This window comes from Metopolophium dirhodum, chromosome 2 (assembly GCF_019925205.1).
Source record: "Metopolophium dirhodum isolate CAU chromosome 2, ASM1992520v1, whole genome shotgun sequence".
NCBI lineage: Eukaryota > Metazoa > Arthropoda > Insecta > Hemiptera > Aphididae > Metopolophium > Metopolophium dirhodum.
This window is the reverse complement of record NC_083561.1, coordinates 31,124,763-31,146,236: the sequence shown is the minus strand read 5'-3', so window position 1 is coordinate 31,146,236 and position 21,474 is coordinate 31,124,763. Positions and strand designations below refer to the sequence as shown.

Sequence of the window (21,474 nt, the reverse complement as noted above, 5' to 3'; positions counted from 1 at the left end):
ATCCGTTCATTTGTACAACAATTTTCTCGGTCAATATGGACCGATTTTCGACGAGTGAAAAAAAAATCAAAAAACCGTTTTTATATTACCCACACACAATTTTATACTACCTGTAGGTTCCAAGTAGTCTTACCATGTATATTAAACTGTAGCATCAGAATGCTTTTCTTAAAATGTCAATGTTTAAATTGAATCGGACATATGAACGCGACGGGATGAGCAATATAGCGCACAACAAATTTGTATAAAATTAAAAACACGTACTGGTTTTTTTCTTCCAAAATAATAGATATTAATTACAGACTATAAAATAGAGGGCCAAAACAGATCGCCCTGTACCCTGTACCTGCAAGAGCCGGATTAAGACTATATAGGGTCATACTTACACATAGCTACAGAGTCCTTTGATGACTTAAGTTTCGTCCCTATATAACTACCATGTTTTACACAGATAATCTATTACTATTGTTATAGTATATTAGTGTACCCTAAAAAAATCATTATTTGTGGATAAAAAAAAATTGTAATGAATTTGAAAATGAGTAGGTACTTGGTACAATTTTTTTATAATACCTTTATAATATCGATTGCATTGTTACCTATACCTATCTATTTAATATTTCTAGGGCATTTTGCAATTTTTCCTTCCCGTATCGTAATGCGTGCCTTGACTATTACGTTTCCACGGCGGCTGTATTATATTAAAATAAATTATAATATATAATATCTATCTACTATCGGATTATCGCTAAACGTTCCAATACACATTGCGGCAGGTCACATACATATTATACGTTCGTATAATATAATACGTCAGGGGACTCGAGATTTTGATATTATCAGCGGCCGTACCTAAACGATTTTATATATAAATAAATAATATGCAGAAGTATATAGATAGATCTAAGTATTTCATTCGATAATATGTGTTATTATAATCGTTGTATACATATATATACGGGGTGATACATATAACGAAAGACAGTAACGTTTTTAAAAACATTTCTTTTATACATATTATAATATATTTTAAATCGTTATAAAACAATAAAATTGTATATTTTTAAATTTTTTTAGTTTTTACTGTTTTGAATCACAACATACATTTTTAATTTCATATTCGGATGCAGAATTGTATAGGTATTTTAAATTCATACGAATGGAGTATATATAGTGGGACCAGCATATTGCGTTTAGCGAGATACCTCTGTACCACTCATCTAAACTTGAAATACTTAAATTATCTCGTATACTATACTCGTTGAAAACGCGATTTTTATAAAAAAAAAATAACTAAAAATCGATAACTACACAAATAAATAATTTTTTTTTTTAAATGTTGTTTTTTAACAAATGTAAAAAATATTTTCAAAAACGTTAATAGTTTTTTTTCGTTTAATAATGAACGGGTCTCGCGTTAAATTGATCACCCGGTATACGCGCAGGTCTATACATAATATAATATTGTATATACTCGTGAGTATAATATGTGTGTTGTATATGTATATAATAATAATACGGAGTACGAGGTATATACTATTATATAGGTACTGTCTGTAAGACAATATTCAGATTTCTCGTAAATTAATTTCTCGCTCCGTTCTCCGCCCTCGCGGCCATCGTTCGACAATCGCACCGCACGCTGCAGCGGACATTATATTATTATACGCGTAATACGAATACTATCATACACATCGTATAGGTATTATATTTCCACGGCGACTATTTAGTAGTGCACATCGCGGTGGCTGATAGCGCTTTATAGGTACGTATAGCATAGGTGGGTACCCACCTACGTTATATTATTATAATACCCGTCGCTGCAATTTATACCAGTTAGGTACCTATACTATACTATTATTGTAATATATATTATTATAATGTGTGTTTAATATGATATTATATGCGTACGCGAGTACGTACTTTATACGATATATATGTATATACCTACAAAGCCATACCCCATAGAGGTACTCGAACCGTATCAAAAGTCTGTATCTTTGATTTTATTAGAATGTATTATTATTATTATTATTACTATCGTCATGCGTGTAATATAACGAACAACTACACAAACGTGTGTGGTGATGGGGGGGGGGAGGCAACTGCGTTTACGCATATAACGCAATACAAGTCAACGTCGGAAAACTGGAAATCGACACGTACCATCTCACCGAATTATATTATCTACATGTACTTGAAAATGTATCCCCCAGCTACCTCTACGCCTTAAGAGACAATAATATTTTCAAAAATATTATTTTGCCGAAAATGAGTGCACAGTTTAAGTGCAAACTTGTTCACAACTCGGTGGATAGGCACTCGTATAGCTCCCTAAAGCTAAATAACGATTTTGTGATTATGCACATTTCTCCAGCCACGCGTCTCACCCACCTGCAGCTATTCATTAATCCGCATATTCTCTAAAACCAGTCGCTGCACATTACAATAAATTCACAAACGGAAAAAGAAACGAAAACGATTATTTTATTCGGGGGTGACTGATGGCGAACAGTGGGTATAATATTATAATACGTCGTTCGAAATACGCGTCCGTGTGGATACGATGATCTTTTCGAACGAATATCAAATATATAATAATGATAAGGATCAAAGTTGTAAGTATGTACAGTATCATAAGTTATCATAAGTTGTCATAACGAAACCTCACAATTTAAACCGTTACGGGCATTCGTCATGTTATTATTATTATTATTATTATTATTATCATTATAACGATCAGTCGTAATATTCTTATCGCCGTAGAACTGCAGCGACGTAGCTGCACAACGCCGTGAATCAATTAACCCACTTTCAAGTTCGAAAATTTAATAACGCAAACAAATACCGCCGACTACCGCGAACGCAGTTAAATGTCAATTGTTGTTATTATTATTATTAAGTCTTTTCGAGTGGAAACGGCATCATACGATCATAATAATATATACGTATAAAATTCAGTAATTATTATTGTTGTACATTATATGGCAGTATAATAGGATAGGCACTTTGTACTCGAATTTAACGGTTCGTTACCGCCGCTTTTGCAGACCGCGGTCCGGTCATTACAATATTTTATATAGTATTATTATTATTATTAAGCGGCTACTGCTGCTGTATATTATAATAATATAATGTGCCTACTGAAAATATTATCGGACGATCGATGACATTCGAGGCTATTTTTTTTTTTTTTGTTGTTCTCCATTCGAACTCGAGCTCACTAGATAATACATACATAATATCATAGTTTTATAATATTATATAGGTACAAATCAAAAACCGTTTTAAGAAAGTCGCGACGTCGACGATAATGACTTTTCGCCTAATACATAATACATGTCCGATATCGTATACTATATATGGGTACTAATTGTTGGTCTACTATATAGTGTTTGATGTACGTTTGATAAGATTATAATTATTATATTCAACCGCGAAATGCGAATCGTTTAATGTGAAAACCGTTCAGAAGTAGAGGAAATCCTAACCAGAACATGAAAATATATCAAATGATAATCACCGCGAGATTTACCTAAATATATATCTAATAAGTAAGTTGTGTGTTTGTACGTATAATACAACTGCCAAATCAAATATTCCGTTAATGACGCTCCCTAAAGTTAAAATAATTGCTAGGGAAGTTTAAAATAACATTAAAAATAATTACACCGGTAATATTACGTGAATTAAAGTGAATAATCGGTACTTGTATTGCAGGCTGATTTTTTTTTACCGTCGTACGTTAGTTGTTTACCCCATCTATAACCTATTGCGTTTTATAGAATTTGGATTTTTTTATGTAGGTTACAATTATATATTTTTAAATACTGAGATATTTTATTGAATTTAATGACTTTTTTGACGACCTTGTTTTTTAAAAATAATACATTAATTGTAATATGCAGGACGATTTCTTGAACACATTTTTAAATACTTTCTGAAATCGAACAAGTATAGTTCATGAGTTATTCTACTTTGTGTACCAAGGATAATGGACTATTGAATACTTGTGTACAATATATAAATAAATGGGTCTGAGTTTAGATTGTGTAGAACCATTATACATAATTTTAAAAAAAATAAACTATTGACTAAGTTAACTTCACTGATTGGTGATTAACATCTATTTTACGTCTTAATGTATAACCTTATAGCTTTATAATAGATTCTAAACCCATACCTATTTAAGTTCCATTCAAATATTCAATAGTCTATTATCTCTGACACACATAGCATGGAATAACTTAGAAACTATAATAGGCGTAGCTTCTCGAATTTCGATTTAAACGCATAAAAATATTTAAAAAATTTGTTTGCTGTTATAGATTGTATCACCACGTCCTATATGCATATAATGCAGGGTGTAACATGAAGACCTGACAAATAAAATAATTGTTCTGATAAAATTGTTTTTATATATAAGTGTATAATATAATTTATTGACGTTTGTGTTACATGTATAATATACATTTTTTATTATTGAATACTGATAATAAAAATAGCCAATTCATAAATCTTATTTATAGAAAACTTTTGATTGTAAAAACATTAATCTTGAATTTATTTTAAAATAAAATGTTTTTACAACCGGATCAACTTTATTTAACAAAAATAATGAGATTTCAAAAAATTAAAAAAATTAAACCACATGACTTACATAAATGTTTTTACAAACAACTTTTTTCTAAAATTCAGATTTACAAATTGGTTATTTAAAATTTTTCAAAAAAAAATTACATCAGATTTAAAAATTTTTATTTTCAGTATTAAAATAAAAAAAAAAATTATATTACAATATGCATGTAGCGCAAGAGTCAATAAATTATACATAAAAAAAAAATTTATAATATTGATTAAGACAAAAGTTATTTCATTCGTTAGTTCTATTCCGCTGTTACACTCTGTATAATTATTCCGTAAAAATCTAAGTACGTATTTAAAAATACGGTATTCAGTAAATTACTGATGGGTTAACTTAAAAGTTAGAAAAATCTGATGTCAGACAAAAACTCAAACTAATAATATTTGAACACGAAACAATAGAACTAACGGGGTAAGAAAAATCGTCCTGCAGCAGGCGAACCACGCACAGTAAAATACCAAATATATTCGTAAAACAGAAACAACATAATATAGGCAGGCACCGCGAATACGAGTCGTACGTTTTTTTTTAATGTTTTTAACGGTAAAAACCAAAACAAATAAATCGTTTACTCCTCTCTGGCTACCGCGGCGGAATTAGCATTGCATTACCACACCGTTTCGTTTCTTGCCGTTTTGGTTTCTTTTATTGTCTCGACATATTATTATTATTTTCCGCTCCCGCACTGCTGCAGCAATCGATATTAAAATAATCGCTAGAGAACTTTTCGTCGCACTCGTTCTACTCGTAAACTAAACATATTTTGTTGCCCGTCCCGGGTTTTATATTTTTCAACGTGTAATAACACCACCGTGCGTGTCCCGGGCCGGGGCTTAACGAAACTATTTCGATTTTATGACCAAGCGCAAACCCCCCATCGCCGCCGAACCCGTTTCGCGCAGCAGCAGCAGCAGGTTAGTTAGACGGATAAGACAAAAAAAATAAGGAGCAGCTCCGGTCGCGTAGATCAACATAATATTTTCATTTCCGTGCACACTATAATAATATTAATACTATACACATTATTATAATATATACCTACCGGACCAGACGGGCGATACGAACGGCAATAAACGCGACCGCCGTTGATATTATTATAGTACCTATTAATTGTCGCAGCGTTATGTTATACGCGTCTGTTCCACCACATTGTACATATTATCATCATCATTATTATTATGATCGCAATATTACAATACTATATTTTATAATAATATCATATTATTATTATACACAGCCGTTCGTGCGCTTTTTAAACAAGGAGCTCTCAAACACTGCGGATCCCGTGTAAGAACAAAATCATTTTTTTATACGAGGGGATGTAAGTTTTCTGTGGCCCGTCAAAATAGATTAAGAACACGCGGTCTTTGATCGGTCGTATAGCCAGTGCCGGATCTGTGGTGGGGATATGGGGCGGGTAGCTGTTGCCCCCGAGCGCCAGGACGACGGGCGCCTCAATGACAGACGCTTGAAATTTAAATATTTAATTTTATTTCAAATAATTTTTTTAACTGTGTACCTCTGTATTAATTTATTATAATTTATTATTATGAGTTATTATTCGCTATTTTGAACCTGTACGATTGAACGCCGTATTACATAATATTATTATTATCGCACCGCGATGCGCTCAGAATCTAGAAAATTACAAGACAAAATTTAATAAATCATCAAGAACTGGTCAGCAATTTTCCGTATAAATTAAGATAGGAAAATTAATTTATAATTATAATAAAACAAAATAATAATGCATAATTTATTTATATATTTACCTAATACCCCTTATAGTATTAATTATTATAATGTACGTACTATAGTAAAACATTCAGTCCAAGTCAACAAAAATCATGTTATTTTTTTATTTTACTTCAGTTGGTAGGTACTTATGTATATAGTTGTATAGTTACAGTTATAATGTGTACATTGGTTTGTTGGTATAAAAACTGAAAAATATTATTTTTCAAGGTATTATATGGGGTGCCATAATTACGTTTACCCCTGGTGACAAATAACATAAATCCCTGCACAAGGAGCCTATATTAATAGTATAGTTTTAGGCGCACGCACACACACACACACCACGATGTTATAAATTTATAACATATATTTAATCATTATATCATTACGAGCACATAGTATTATTATTATTATTACTATGTACGTATTATTAAAATAATGACTGCCGCCGCAGCGTATATACGAAACTTTAGAAAAACTGCGAAACAATAGACGGACACCGTGCGTTTTAATGTGTGTATACTAAACTTTTCTTTTTTTTTTCTTAGATCTCTTTACATTTTTATCTCGCCGCCACGAGATTACAAAAACGTTCATTATGTATATTATCGTTTATTCCGTCATCGTCGCATGGTTTCCTTTTTTTTACGACGACTTATACGCGCGCGCCGGACAAACCGGTATCGACGTCGTTTGAGTATGTCTACACGTTTTAGATTTCGAAACGGTTTTTACTTTTTCCGACTTTTTCTTTCGTTTGCTGCGGCGAGATGAATATTATGATATATTACCTATATATTATAACCGCACGTCACGCGATCCGCAGCAGTGCCCATGTACAATCGGCGGCGTACCTATATCATATTATAATATAATAATAATGTGTGGGGGCGATGGATTTGGGATTTTTTTTTTTTTAAGTATTCATAAATAATTTAATATTATCCTTGGGCTGATTTGTTGCTATCGGCAAAAAGTACTGATAAGGATATCGGGCCGTTCTTATGGAAACCAAATGTGGTTTTACTTTATTAAATATAGCATATGTAATAGGTATAAGGTATGAGGTACACTAGAGATATATTGAACAATCATAGGCGGGGTTGCATATTAAAAAAAATCTTTATTATTATTACTTAAAACCGTATTTTTGGTATTTTTAATAATTATAAGAAAATAAGATAAAATTATTAAATAATAAATTTTTCATTAAAAAATGGCTGTTGACTTGTTGTGTATGTGGTAACGGAGCGTGGGACCTGCAGGACAGCTCGGGTGACGCTCTTTTACGATACCTATCGCCTTTTTTTTTTTAATTTTATCGTAATTCATATTCAATATGTAATTTTGAGAATTGAGACTATATAAAGCTATATGTATTATTATGTAGACTGTAGAGAAACGCACTGCGTATTTTCCCATACTATTTACTCATTTAACTACACGGGAATACAAAATAAAGGAATGCAGCGAGGGCACAGATAATTGCCGATACAAAAAATAAAATATATTTATAATATTATTTTAGTGTGACTGCACACCGAACACGAATAATCGATTAAACGACGTCAAATACTATAAATGCGACAATGCGCGCGCGTTAATTGAATTACCGAAAATGATTTATATATGGACGGACTTTGAACACGTCGCATTATGAACCCAATATAATATTATTGTGTGTATACGTGAATAATATTATAAATTTCGTTTAAAATTACATAAACACAACTGTATATAATATAACATAATATAAACTCGTAAAGTGGTATATTAAATTCATCAATTTAGTCGAGGGGTGTTGACGTACGGGGTACGTACAGGTTGATCTATAGATTCAGTTCAAAAGTCGAATCACGCGGTATCTCTTTATAATATTTTAATCGTCGCAAAATAATATATAGTACACCTGGATTTTATTTCGATTGTTTATTATTATTATTATTATTATTATTATTAATTCACCAACAAAACCAATTGAACTGCATTATAGCAGTGATTCAGTGGTTGAATCAATGGAACGTTGCATATTATTCCTAAGGTAAACAATTCATTTGTAAATTGAATATCGCAAAATTAGCAGCCGTGGTGTACCGTTTTACGGGATAATTTCATATACCTAGTCGGAGACGATTTCATAATATTCTTGCAGAGGGCTTATATAAATGTAAATAAAAAAAGGTTTACATAAAAAATGAACGAGTCTTACATGAACACGTAATTCTTACATATTGCGATAATATATATTTTAGTTCTTGCCTAAGTACTTTTTAGTTATGGACTTTGGGCGGACACGGGCATACCCGTTATTATGATACTGCAAATATCTCATGTATAATATTACCATCATCACAAATAGATGTTTCGACTTGGTAATGCACACGATTAGGTGCAAAATTAGTTCCTAAATGAGCCATTAATACAATAATACTACACAATTCGATACAATTGTGACTTATAAAACTTCTTTTAGATATGGTTATCGGATTTAACCATTGAATTGGCCATCACTAGGAAATACCAAAGTGCGTATGCAGTTGACTTAACTGATATATTATAATATGGGGGAAGTTAGAATGAAATAATAAAATAAAATATTCATGTGAATTTCCGAAGTTTTCGTAACCCCATCTCATATAAAATTATACAATGATAATAGGTATTATTGTGTTATAAAATAATGCGTCAAAATAATAAATTTCGATGAAAATCTTATAAAAAAATCACCGAAAACAACGTCCTACGCAATTTGAGGACGGGTAGAAATTGTCGGGTTGTTGCCTGCGGGGTTGGTGGGCGGGTGCCGGGTGGGTATATAATTGGAATCATAAGACATAGGTATATTCCACTTTTCATAAAGTTATTATCATATTATACATGATCATTGATCACATAATTATGACCAGTCCAGACCAGATAATATACTCGGTGTACTAATATACATTATGTTTTACAAGTGCTTATTTCGTACGCATTGCGTGTGTGTTGTAAATTATAATTTTTTCACTTTTATGTACACAGGACAAATGAGTCACGAAGGACAACACTGGCACGCCACTGAACAGTGTTTCTGCTGTCACACGTGCAGATCGTCGCTGCTCGGCAGACCTTTCTTGCCACGTCGCGGGGCCATCTTCTGTTCGATCGCCTGCAGCAAAGGCGAACCTCCGACGACGACGACGACGACGACGACATCGCAAAGGCCCGAATCGGAAATGGCCGAAGCCGCCGCCGCCGCCGCACAAACGACGCAGACGACGCCCGCGCAAACGCTGCAGCTGCAACCGGTTGCCGCCGCGCCCGATTCGCCGGCCGGCGGCGGAAGACGGACCGCAACGACCAACGGATTCGCGTAGGTTTCCCTTGAATTTTAAATACGATTTTATCGTCCTCCTCCGCGATAGTATCGTTAGTCTATACTGTAAGGCTTGGGGTTTTTTTTTTGCATTTGTTTGTTGTTTTTTTTCTGGTCGGCATACGAAATGTATTAGGTACGATATTTACAGCGACGCTGTCAATAAGAATTCCAAACTTTTTTGTGCATACTTTTGCGTACCTTTTTTGGTATTTCACATATTTAGGCCTTTGCACATTTTTTATGTGATATTTTGTCTTTTTAATGCGCATGATGCCATGATTGTAGAAGATTGAATATATCTTAACAATATGTAATTTAGTAAATATTTTACTATACATTTCCGATAGAAAATAAAATGAGACTACGATTTTGCGTGGGACAGTATTCTGATGTACATATGTAGAGCACATTGATAATTTTAATAAAAATGTCCGATGGTTACAGCTATAATATTATATTACTGAGGTACTTCAAAATATCTTAGATCACGTTTAGTCGCAATGCAAACGTATCTAAATGGTAAACATTTGAACGACGCTATGTTCTGTGTTTAAATTTAGAACTTTAAAAATTAAAACGCGTATTGAAAAAAGTTTAAAAGTTAGTTGTGTAGCCTTTACAGGACTTATACTCAAATTCTTCGTACAGTGTTCGATTCTCTTTCCACATTGCCACGTCATATTTTTAATTTTTGTATACATAAACGTGCAGGTCTCTACTAGCATATTTATTTTTCGAACTTGAGCATTATGTTTGGTGCATAGTGCACATTTTTAAAAGAATATTATAATAACATGGTTTTATAGTACCTGTGTTTTTCGAGAGCGACAAGCTGGGCTTATGTGATTTTGATGGTGTGCATGGTTTTATAATACAATATAATGTATATAATGTGTGATTTTAAGTATAGCCGTATAGGTATACCCAATTGCGAGAAACAAAAATGGACAAAAAGTCAATTTCAGCTATTTGGAATCAACCGAACGTTTTCGTCGGCAATTATTATCGTTCTATACACTTATCGCGTGTCCTGCTGCTACATAGTGATGTATCAAATAGCAATCAAAGTATAAAAGCGAGGGACGATTATACTTCCGTGTGATGGAATCGTCCCTCGCCCCAGTTCTAGACGTTTTGGTAAAATCTGGGGAGCTTTAATAAAAACCGTTGGAAAAACTAACTTGAGCTTCACCATATGACATGTGTGGCCGTTCAAAGGAAACCACGAAGTCCTCTCGAAGTCGTAAACCGATTGAAATAATATAATAATCACCCAACAATATAATATATCTGAGTCGATAGCTGGCCGTACAATGTGCAGTGGTGCGCTGACAGCCAACGCGCGTGGGTAATTAGTTTTGACTTTGGTCACCATGTACGCTCCGACACTCAAATAGATGAAAAATTCCCCGAGACAGTTTTGACGTGTAACACGTGTGTGCAAGGACGGAAAGGAAAAAATATATAAAAACGTCACTCCGATAACTTCCCGGGCGCGCTCGTCATCGCTTCCGCCGCCGCCAAATCGCGGGACCGCAAAAACGAGACACATTAATAAACGGAAAGCCATCTGGGAAGTTTCGCGCTTAGTTTAATTCGTATAATAGAACCAGCGTTCACCGAGGGGGAGAATGTCGTGTTATGGAAGAAGCGAAAGAAAAAAAATCAAAAAATATAATATATAATGCTATATTATGTTGGTTAGGTTCTTATAGCTCATAACATACATAGGTATACCTAATACGATATCATCGATTCCGACTAAGATCACACAACGGTATATAAATCGACACTTATCATATAGGTGAATTCTAAACCAAATTTAATGACGGTGGAGCTTAAAATGTTTCAAATAAAATTTTAACAGGCGAATAAATTCGCATAATGCTCTTCTCCTTTGCATCCTAATGGCTATAATAGTATAGAAAATTGTATTTTGAATTTATCATAAATATTATGCAACTTTTGTATAAATAATACATAAAACATATTTTAGATAATATAGTTAGGTGTATCATTAATCATTATGTAGCTGTATTGTAGCTATATATGCCTGTATATTATCAAACACGTGTTCAACTTTTTAATTATAGGTAGGTACTTACTATTATGAAGATCTTTAACACAATTAAATACATATACATGTTTATATTTGTGGCATGAGACTGGTCGAGCTAAAGATAAAACTATTGACTTAAAAAATAGATCATATTAAAATCTAATTTTTACACAATAGGTACATAAAATACATGTCAATCACAAATCGTCCCAATGATCCGATATCCAACAATAGCTAATAAAATAATAATTTAATACTCGTACAAATTCTTTTAGGAGGTCCCTGTAATATTATTCGAAAAGACTATCGACAAAAACCGCCTATGGACCTAAAGGTTGATACTGTACCTTTTTTGTAGTGAAAATTCGGGAAATCAAAAATATCCATAATATATACTATTTTATACACGTATCGTAACGGAAATGTCTTCTCGATTTCATATAATAATATATTTTTTAGATATACAAGAACTGACATTATATGTGGGGTCGAGTTATATATCGTCAACCCCTTTCCCGCCCTACGGCAATCCGTGACCTTTAACCCTGTTCGCCGAAAGTCATTGCCACTAAGATTGCACTATACCGGACATCTCCCGACAACGTATCGCTCGATTCACTCATATAATACTCGATGAAAATCAACAAGATAAAAATTAATTTACTTCGATAAAAAAAAATACAATTTATATATTATTATAACATAGGACAGTCGCAACACATACGAATCATAACTACATATGGTTAATTTCTGTTCCACCCATTGATTCTCGCCGCAAAAATTTAGGCAAATATCGAATGCCCACCATAACGGGACTTACAATCGAGGAGTTTGCGGTCTTCTATGACAAACATTGCATTTAACTATATATGCGTCACTGAGGGGTATCGATTGGTACTTTTATTACCTTAAAATAATACTTTAGGTACCTATGTTAGAAAAAAAACTAACTAAATGAAATTGAATAGGTATGACCTGAAAATTACGAATAACAGGGTCCATATTCTGCAGGATACTAGTAACAATCTAAACTATTTTTTAAATAAGAGTACGATACGTATAGTAAAATAGTTGTAACCAGTATCTACCTATTTTCCCTAACGTGCAGTTCTACAAAAAAAAATTCCGTTTGTATATAATTTTAAAATAATGAATTAAATATTTGAATGGTAGATGAAATATTAGCTGTATTTGAATACCTCAAGTGTTAAGTAAATTATTTGGGATATTAGAATGAGCGCAGCAAATACACCGAATGCATTTTTTGTAGATAATATTATTGTTTGCTACCCCAAAAGGTTCACCCTAGTGGCACTCGTATGCGTATTTGACGACATTAATCTCTTTGATTTCCACAGGTCACCTTCGCCATCACAACAATCAGCGTGCCGGTCACCGTTAATGGGTCGCAGAGCGTTGCAGAACGCTAACAACAGCGGCGCGTCGTCACCGTCGCCGACACGCCACATGCAGCAGCGGGCCGCGGGTGACGGCGTGTTGTCGCCGCACGTCGACCGACCAAACGCTGTGGCCGCCCGGCCGTCCGACTTGGACGTGCGACAGCGGCGCCGGCGCAACGACATCGCCGTGGTAGAGTCCAGGCGCGTGGTCACCGTGTTGGACAGGGACGACGGTGGTAACGGTGACATGGCCAGTGACGACGACGGCAGCAGACCACGAGGTCACGGGTTCGCGGCCGCGTCGTCGGCTGTCGTCGCTGTTGACCGGACGGACGGCGGCCGGTTGGACGAAACGCTTTACGAGCTGCAACGACTGTTGAGCAACGGCAAACTGCCGCAAAGGTTCCTGGAGAAGCTCATCTCTGACGACGAGATCACCGACCGGCTGCTGAACGAGTTTGAAAAACTCACCACCGCGGCTGCCGCCACTGCCACGGCCACTGCCGTAGAACCGTCCCCGCCGTCCTCATCGTCTTCGAGCCGCCGTCCGGTGGTTGACCGTAGACTGGCCGGCGCTGTAGCACAACCAGCTGCTATCGTTGCGGCCGCAAATACACCATCGCAGCCGCGTCGCGCTTCGTCGTCGTCGTCCACGCCCGAAACAGTGGCCACAGCTTCAGGTGGACGAAGGTCCGTTCGCTTTGATGGCACCGCTTTGTCGTCGACCGACCCACCGGCTTCCGGACGCACCAGACGTCGGCGCCGGGAAGGCCGGAACAACCGGAGTCGGAGTCGGAGCCGGAACAGCAGGCCAGTTCCGCCGCCGCCTCCGCCACCCGGTAACGAAGATGGTGACGATTCCTCGGCCGAACACGGTTGCTGTTCCACGTGCTCGTCCAGTTCGGGCAGCGAGCTCGACGACCTTTCGGTGTACCGGTTACCGGCTCGCAGGCCTTACGGCCCGGGAGCCGGAGCCGCGGCCAGGATCTCGTACGTGCCCAACGACGCCATAGCGTACGCCAAACAGCAGGCCACCGCCCACCGGTCGCCCGGTAGGAGGACCACGGCCGGTGGCCAGTCTCAACAGCACGTGCAGCAGCAACAGCAACAGCAGTCGGTGGACGACAAGAACTGCGTCATACAGTAGTGAAATATATATGCATACAACAGGCACCTTGGTCAAAACCTTACAAAAACGATAATTCGACTGTTGCACAGGCAAAAGGGGGCGGGGGCTACGCTTAGGGTCTAAGCGCCATGACATTTGCCGACTTGCCGTGGTACCTATTAAAATTGTAGTTAACTATCTTTCAAGCATATTATTATACGAGAGATCCAAAAGTCGATTTAATAATTATATAATAATATGACACCGTTGGTCATTCTCCGGTCAATATGCTGTACAGTTGTGGTGCCGATCCAAAATTTTTGATGTCACTATACCCTAACCTAAATACTATACTCGTATACAACGTTTGTATTTCTCTTACTGTACATCTATATATATATATATATATAATGAAGTGTACACATCGGCGTAACCCGGGGTAAACTTAGGGGATGAGGAAATGTGGAAAATTAAAAATCTTTCAGAAAAAATATAAACTATTGCCGGCTCAGTAAAATATCTGGGTGGCAGTCTCTTCCCCCCTGCCCTAGATCATGTGTGTACCATTATAATATAATATAGGTAAAACGCGTGTGTCTTCCACGATAGTGTCGTGTATATAATATAATAATATATATATATATGTTATGAGTATATTTTAATCGTATACCTTACATAATATGTATATACAAAAAGACATATATTATGCGATATAGACAAAAGTTTGTTATATATATTATTATGTTTAAACTTTAATTGACGTGTTATGTACTCCACTCGTGTATAATATATTATTATAATAATAATTTTAAGTATACTTGCCTAATTGTTTGTTCGTACAGATTAATTGTGAATAATAAATAGTAAATTATTTATGTTTGAAAAACCAATAAATGAATGTGTTTTTTTAATCCGTCTGTTTTATTTCAACAACGCCAACATAATATTAGGTGTAATATAATAATAATATGATGTGTAAAGCATATTCTTGAACCGAAACCAATAGAATCGTCGTTCTTGAAAAAACACACGCTGATTGCCGGATGGCGGATTGCCTGCAGTGAAGTGCAATGACATCGTTCACGTCAATTTAATTTAATATATATATATATATATATATATATATATATTGTACGGCCGTTTGAAAATTTGACAACAGTGTTAAGGACTGCAAATTACGATGTCAAGTCGTGATTTTATTTTATTTTCACGTACCTTATTATCTGTATGCGACAGTAATCCTATGTTTTATTTTTTTATCGGTGACATAATAATATGTGAAATTAAAGAAAAGTCAACCGCTACGTGATGTAGGTACTTTTACTGAATATAATATTATAATATAAAAGCACTCTACGCTCATTGGTCATTACTGATGGTCATATTCATATAGTATAAGTACTTACACCCAGGTACGTAGACGGGATCTTTTAGGTGGGGGGTGGGATGTTAATGTAATATATAAATAACACTTGCATGAGAAAGGGTTCGCACACTCTCCGTTGCATATAAAAATCAGTATTCAAAATAATAATATCAAATTTAAAATAGAACCATTTGACAAAATATATTATACATGAACATCTGAATCGTGTATATTAAACAAACTTTTTTCCCCTGTGTACACCTATCGAGTCGGCCACGGCATTGCACATGCACCACCAGTGCCACGCTCGTGGCCGCCCTAAATTTATCTAGAAACTTTACGGGACGAGTCGCATATGTATTGCAAATGCCCCCAGCCAAATCCATTGGGAAAAAATTTCACGATTTATGTCAATCATATTTTTTCTGCAGGTCACGATTATTTTAGGGGACAAAATTAAGTTGTACTGTCTGCACATATTGAAGTTGTTTGGTCGAGAGCGACGTAAGACTCGATGTAAGCAGTTTATGATGAGTCGATGGAATAGGTTTTGTAAAAGATTACGGAGAAGGAACGCACCACGTGATGACGTCTATATATAATATGCACACCGATACATACTAATATTATTCACTGGTGCAAGGCCGTCGTCGTCTGCAGTTCTAAGAGCAAATCGAATGCGCACGCACTAAAATATATATTTTTGTGATACATAATTATGTACCTATATCGGCGTATAGCATGTATTGCCAGCTGTAACATATAAGTACATAGGTACCAGGAACCTGGTACACGACCTATCAAATCGATTTGATAAGCGCAGCAGTGATTCATGCGTGCATAGTTTTACTAGGACAGTGCTCCTACCTATATAAATATAATACACTCGTAACAATTTTATTGGTGTTTTAATTAACTCCACGAACGTACGCCTACAACGGCTGATACAGGTACCTAATTATATACGTAAATTATTATAGTTTGAAGTTGTTCCGTCGGACATTCCGCGTCCCAATCCGATGACTAATTATATACTCATTTAATAACGTTGTGTATACTAATTCAGCCCATCTTATGTTATATTCGTATGCGTATACATATACATAGAACGTGAATAAACGTATATATAGGTAGGCACGGACTGTTGGTACCTATTTACTGAGATCCCGTTTTTCGATTCCGGCCGACACGCAACAAACCCCAGACTTATCTAACTAGTCGCGACTAACCGATTATTAATGATAATAATATTATAATAGTAATTATGACTAAGGTCCGATTCGACGAAAAATCTGCTTTACGCTAATAACGTTCTGAAAGGTGACGGACAGTATTCGAAAAAAACGTGAAGGACTTGCGGAACGTCAAAATCGAGGATGTCAGACTGCTGTTGCTGCTGCAGGTAAGTACCTACTTCGGACAAAAAATCTGCTTAATAATATTTAGATTTTAGAAGAATAAATTGATGAGGGGGAGATTCTCGTCTTAAATAGAAAAAAAACATAGGTATATTTCGATGCTACTGCGTGTCTAATCAGTCATAATTAAAGTGTTTAAAAAATATGTTGTCTTAAATACACTTCAAAGTTCTAAAATGTATCATAAATAAATCCACGATTAAAAGATAAGACGGGGTTGAGAGTTATCGTTATGAGTATATTATATAACATTATATTATATTATGTGATTATTATGAATCGTTTGCCCGCTGAAGCCGCGAAGGTCTCCACAGGAAATTTCGCTCGTGGAACTAAACATCGAGGGCTATATTATTATTATTATTTTTTTTTTTTTCTTAAGCCCGGCGACTAAGGCCATTAGCTGTTGTACGGGTTATGAGATGTGATAGGGACTAGGGGTAAGGTTGGTACGGTAGTTTGTTTTTACGATTGTTTTACGGTTGTTACGGTATGTAGCAAACACGTGTATATGTGTGGCAAGGTTTTTAACGACTATGAACCCAGGTGGTCACCCATCCGGGAGCTAGTAGCTGTGGCCGTTACTTACTCCCAGTCGCATTCCGCGACTGGTAGCAGCCAACGCGCCACGCCAAGCCACATTATTATTATTATATACCTTCAACTACGTTATATTATTATAATATCTAACGAAGTAATTCACACGCCACTATTCCAAAATTAAATAATAATAGACAATAGTATTTGAAATGTCACGAGAAATAATGATAACACTGTGAAACGACCTCACTCACAACGACGACCAGTGTGCAACATCTCAGTCCCCACGGTGACAACGACACTTTTTTTTTATTATTATTATTATTATTATTATTATCATCATCGTCGAAATACGCGAGTCTGTCATGTTTTCCTTATTCTTTTTTCGCCCCTTGACAAGGGTTCAGACACACATCATATTATTTATCGCACACGGTTCTGGCTCATTAATATTAATTCGAGTGTCCGCTAGACAGTTAACCTATATATACGACGAGTGTCAGGGCGCGTATGAAAATATCTGTCAATCTTCGAATAAAAAAATGCTACCTTTATATAACTGTTATTATTATTATTACTATTATTGCGTATACGTGACCCGATGATTGTAGCGATTTGGAGAAAAAATGATTTTCGAATTATGATATTATGTCGATCGGTAACGCATGTGACCACTTGAAGTGAAAAGACCACCGTTTTTTTTTTTTTAGGGTCTCGTGAATTTTTTATTTGCTTGGCGTGTTTTCGGTATGTTATAATGTGTAGGGATTTTGCAAAAGTATTTATCAAAATATTTAACCGTGTATAATTTTTAGGCAATTTTCTTTACAGGGCCCAAGGCGTTCATTATGTAGGGCCCTTAAAAAAACTCATCCGTGAGCCTTTGGTGTGCCAGGCCGACACTTTTCATACACGCTATTGAAATCATAGTGGTATAAGGTAACTTTTGATTCATTTGACTTTACTGGTAAGTAATTGGATTGAAACATTATGATTGTCAAATTTGTTTTATTTAAACCGGGGGCGTCTACGCCGCATAGATATAAATAATAATACGTCTATATATTATAAAAGATTTACAATCAAATAATAAGTAGAATAATATTGTATCAATTTTGCATGTCATGTTACATAAAGAACGTAGGTATACCTATGCTCATAAATTTTAAAAATAAAAACATTTGAAGAATATATAATTCAACAGCAACTGGAAACCGCTGCAGTGTAGGCCTTGCTTCCGACGAAAATGTGACCGATCGATGATCAGCATGATCGTGTCAATAATTCCATTCGGGTGACTACCACTATCTCCTCTTTAAGAGGTTCCTGTCGACAGATATCATGGGTACGTGTCATATGCAGCAGTCTGTAGTCTTCCATATCGGCGGCTATTGCCTATTATAGTGTGGGTAAGGTACTAATGCTGACTTCGGGATTTCATATCCAATACTATATAGGTAATAACTAATAGTATAATATATACAGTAAATAACTGATTTTACGTAATTTGGGATCTGTGCTCGTTACGCGTAGCGTTATATGTGGATATAAAAACAGCTCAAGGAACACCAGTTGGCATAATAGCTATATAGTTTAAGTTAAGTTAGCATTCCGAGTGATTATGCGTTTAACGTAAGACCATTAAGACACTCATTATTTCAAAGGATATTAACGTTTTTAAAAATATTTTTTTTTTTTTTGTATAACTTTAAGTAGGTAGTTACAAAACTTCATTTTTCTTAAAACTTAAAAGAATTATACTTTTTCTATTTTTGTTATGTACTATTTTTATTAAAATTGTGTAAAATAGATCACCCCGAATAGTACTGTAAATTAATATGTAAATCAACATTTGATAATTGTAGGTAATATTATGTAAAACGGTGATATATATGGCGATCGATTTACATTACGCAATTTGTTTCAAGGCTTATTATTCTCCGTATACAAACAAATATTGAACCATGTTTAAATGAATGATGTTTACGTATTCATTGAACGAAGTTTTGCCATGCTTCATATATATATTCTACTTTGTAGGAAAGTGTAAAGTGACTTTCAGTTAGACTGAAATGACATATTATAAAACATGTTCTAGTGTTATACTGGAATCGGCTCCAAACAACGTTTGCTCCGTGACAATGTTCCGAACATTTGTGAAATATTTGATCCAACGATAAGATGTTTTGATCAAAACGATTCAAACGTCGTTCGCAACGTGAATTGTTTGATCGGAAACAATAATATCCGATTAATCCTCATGATTTCTACAGGTCACCTTCACCGTCACAACAATCGGAGTGCCAGTCACCGTTAATGAGTCGCAGAGCGTTGCAGAACACCAACAGCGGCGCGTCGTCACCATCGCCAACACGCCACATGCAGCAGCGGGCCGCGGGTGACGGCGTGTTGTCGACCGACCTGGACGTGTGACAGTGGCACCGACACAACGACATCCCCGTGGTAGAGTCCAGGCGCGTGGTCACCATGTTGGACAGGGACGACGGTGGTGTCGATGACATGGCCACCGACGACGACGGCGGCGGCCGGTTGGACGACACGCTTTACGAGTCTCAACGACTTCTGAGCAACGGCAAACTGCCGCAAAGGTTCCTGGAGAAGCCCTTCTCTGACGACGCGATCACCGACCGGCTGCTGAACGAGTTTGAAAAACTCACCACCATGGCCGCCGCCATTGTCACGGCCACCGCCGTGAAACTGTCCTCGTCGTCTTCGAGCCGCTGCGCCGACCGGTCGTCGAATGGAGACTGGCCGGCGCCGTGCTGCCACTCGACATAGTCAACACTATTGTTGAGGCTTATATACACCATCACTGGTCATTGTCGTCCATGCCCAAGACGGTGGCCACAGTCTCAGGTGGCTGAAGGTTGGTCCGCTTTGGTGGCGCCGCTTTGTCGTCGACCGGAACAACCGAAGTCGGAGCCGGAGCCGGAACAGCGGGCCCGTTCCTCCGCTGCCTCCACCACCCGGTAACGACGATGGTGACGATTTCTCGGCCGAACACAGTCGCAGTTCCTCGAGACCTCTCGGTGTACCGGTTACCGGCTCACCAGGCTTACGGCCGCGGCAAAGATCTCGTACGTGCCTTATGACGTCATAGCGTACGCCAAACAGCAGGCCACCCGGCCACTACCCACCGACCGCTGGGTAGGAGGACAGCGACCGGTGGCCTGTAGCAACAGCACATCATAGGCGTGCGCACAGGGTATGCCACTGAATAGTCAACGGTTTCATGTGAGGGGCCCATGTTTATCATAATATCAATAAATCATAATATATGTATCTTCAATAGTATTAAAAAAATAGATATTATAAGAACATTTTTTTTAGTTTGGTCACGACCTCCGTGATAATACTGATAATCTAAAATGTAGACATTCTGTGATTTTATCTTGTTATCACAGTTTACAATGTTTGCCAAGACCGTGCCACCGAGTAACATGTTCCTCCTACAATAATTAGCAGAAATTTCAATAACTTCTAATTTATCAGAAATTAAAGTTAAATCAAGTGGACTTGTAAAGCAAATGAAAACATTTAATTTCATATTTTCACTTCACATGCTAAATCCAATATTACTTTTGGTGCAAAAAGTAAGTTCAACTTTACAATCGTCGGACTTGGACCTTTTATCTGCTGTTTCGATAGTCCAATCACTTAAGACATCTTTAAAGAACCTCAGAACAGACAATGACAGTTTTAAGAAAGTATATGAAGAGACTATTAAGATTTGTAGTGAAAACAAAATAATAATACCTGAAGTAAAAAAAAGAAAACTATCTTCTTAAATTGATCAAAGTTCCTCTCACTTTACTGCTGAAA

At 36.3% G+C, this 21,474-nt stretch overlaps 1 protein-coding gene across 1 annotated transcript in view; it reads left to right on the top strand.

Annotated features, from left to right (window-relative positions):
* Window positions 1-15,218, top strand: part of LOC132938988 (protein prickle-like) — an 83,869-nt gene extending 68,651 nt beyond the window's left edge. Inside the window, 2 exon segments of the mRNA XM_061005972.1 lie at window positions 9,404-9,734; window positions 13,158-15,218. Coding sequence (XP_060861955.1) covers window positions 9,404-9,734; window positions 13,158-14,346 — 1,520 coding nt within the window. The 3' untranslated portion in view covers window positions 14,347-15,218.
* The last annotated feature ends 6,256 nt before the right edge of the window (window positions 15,219-21,474 follow it).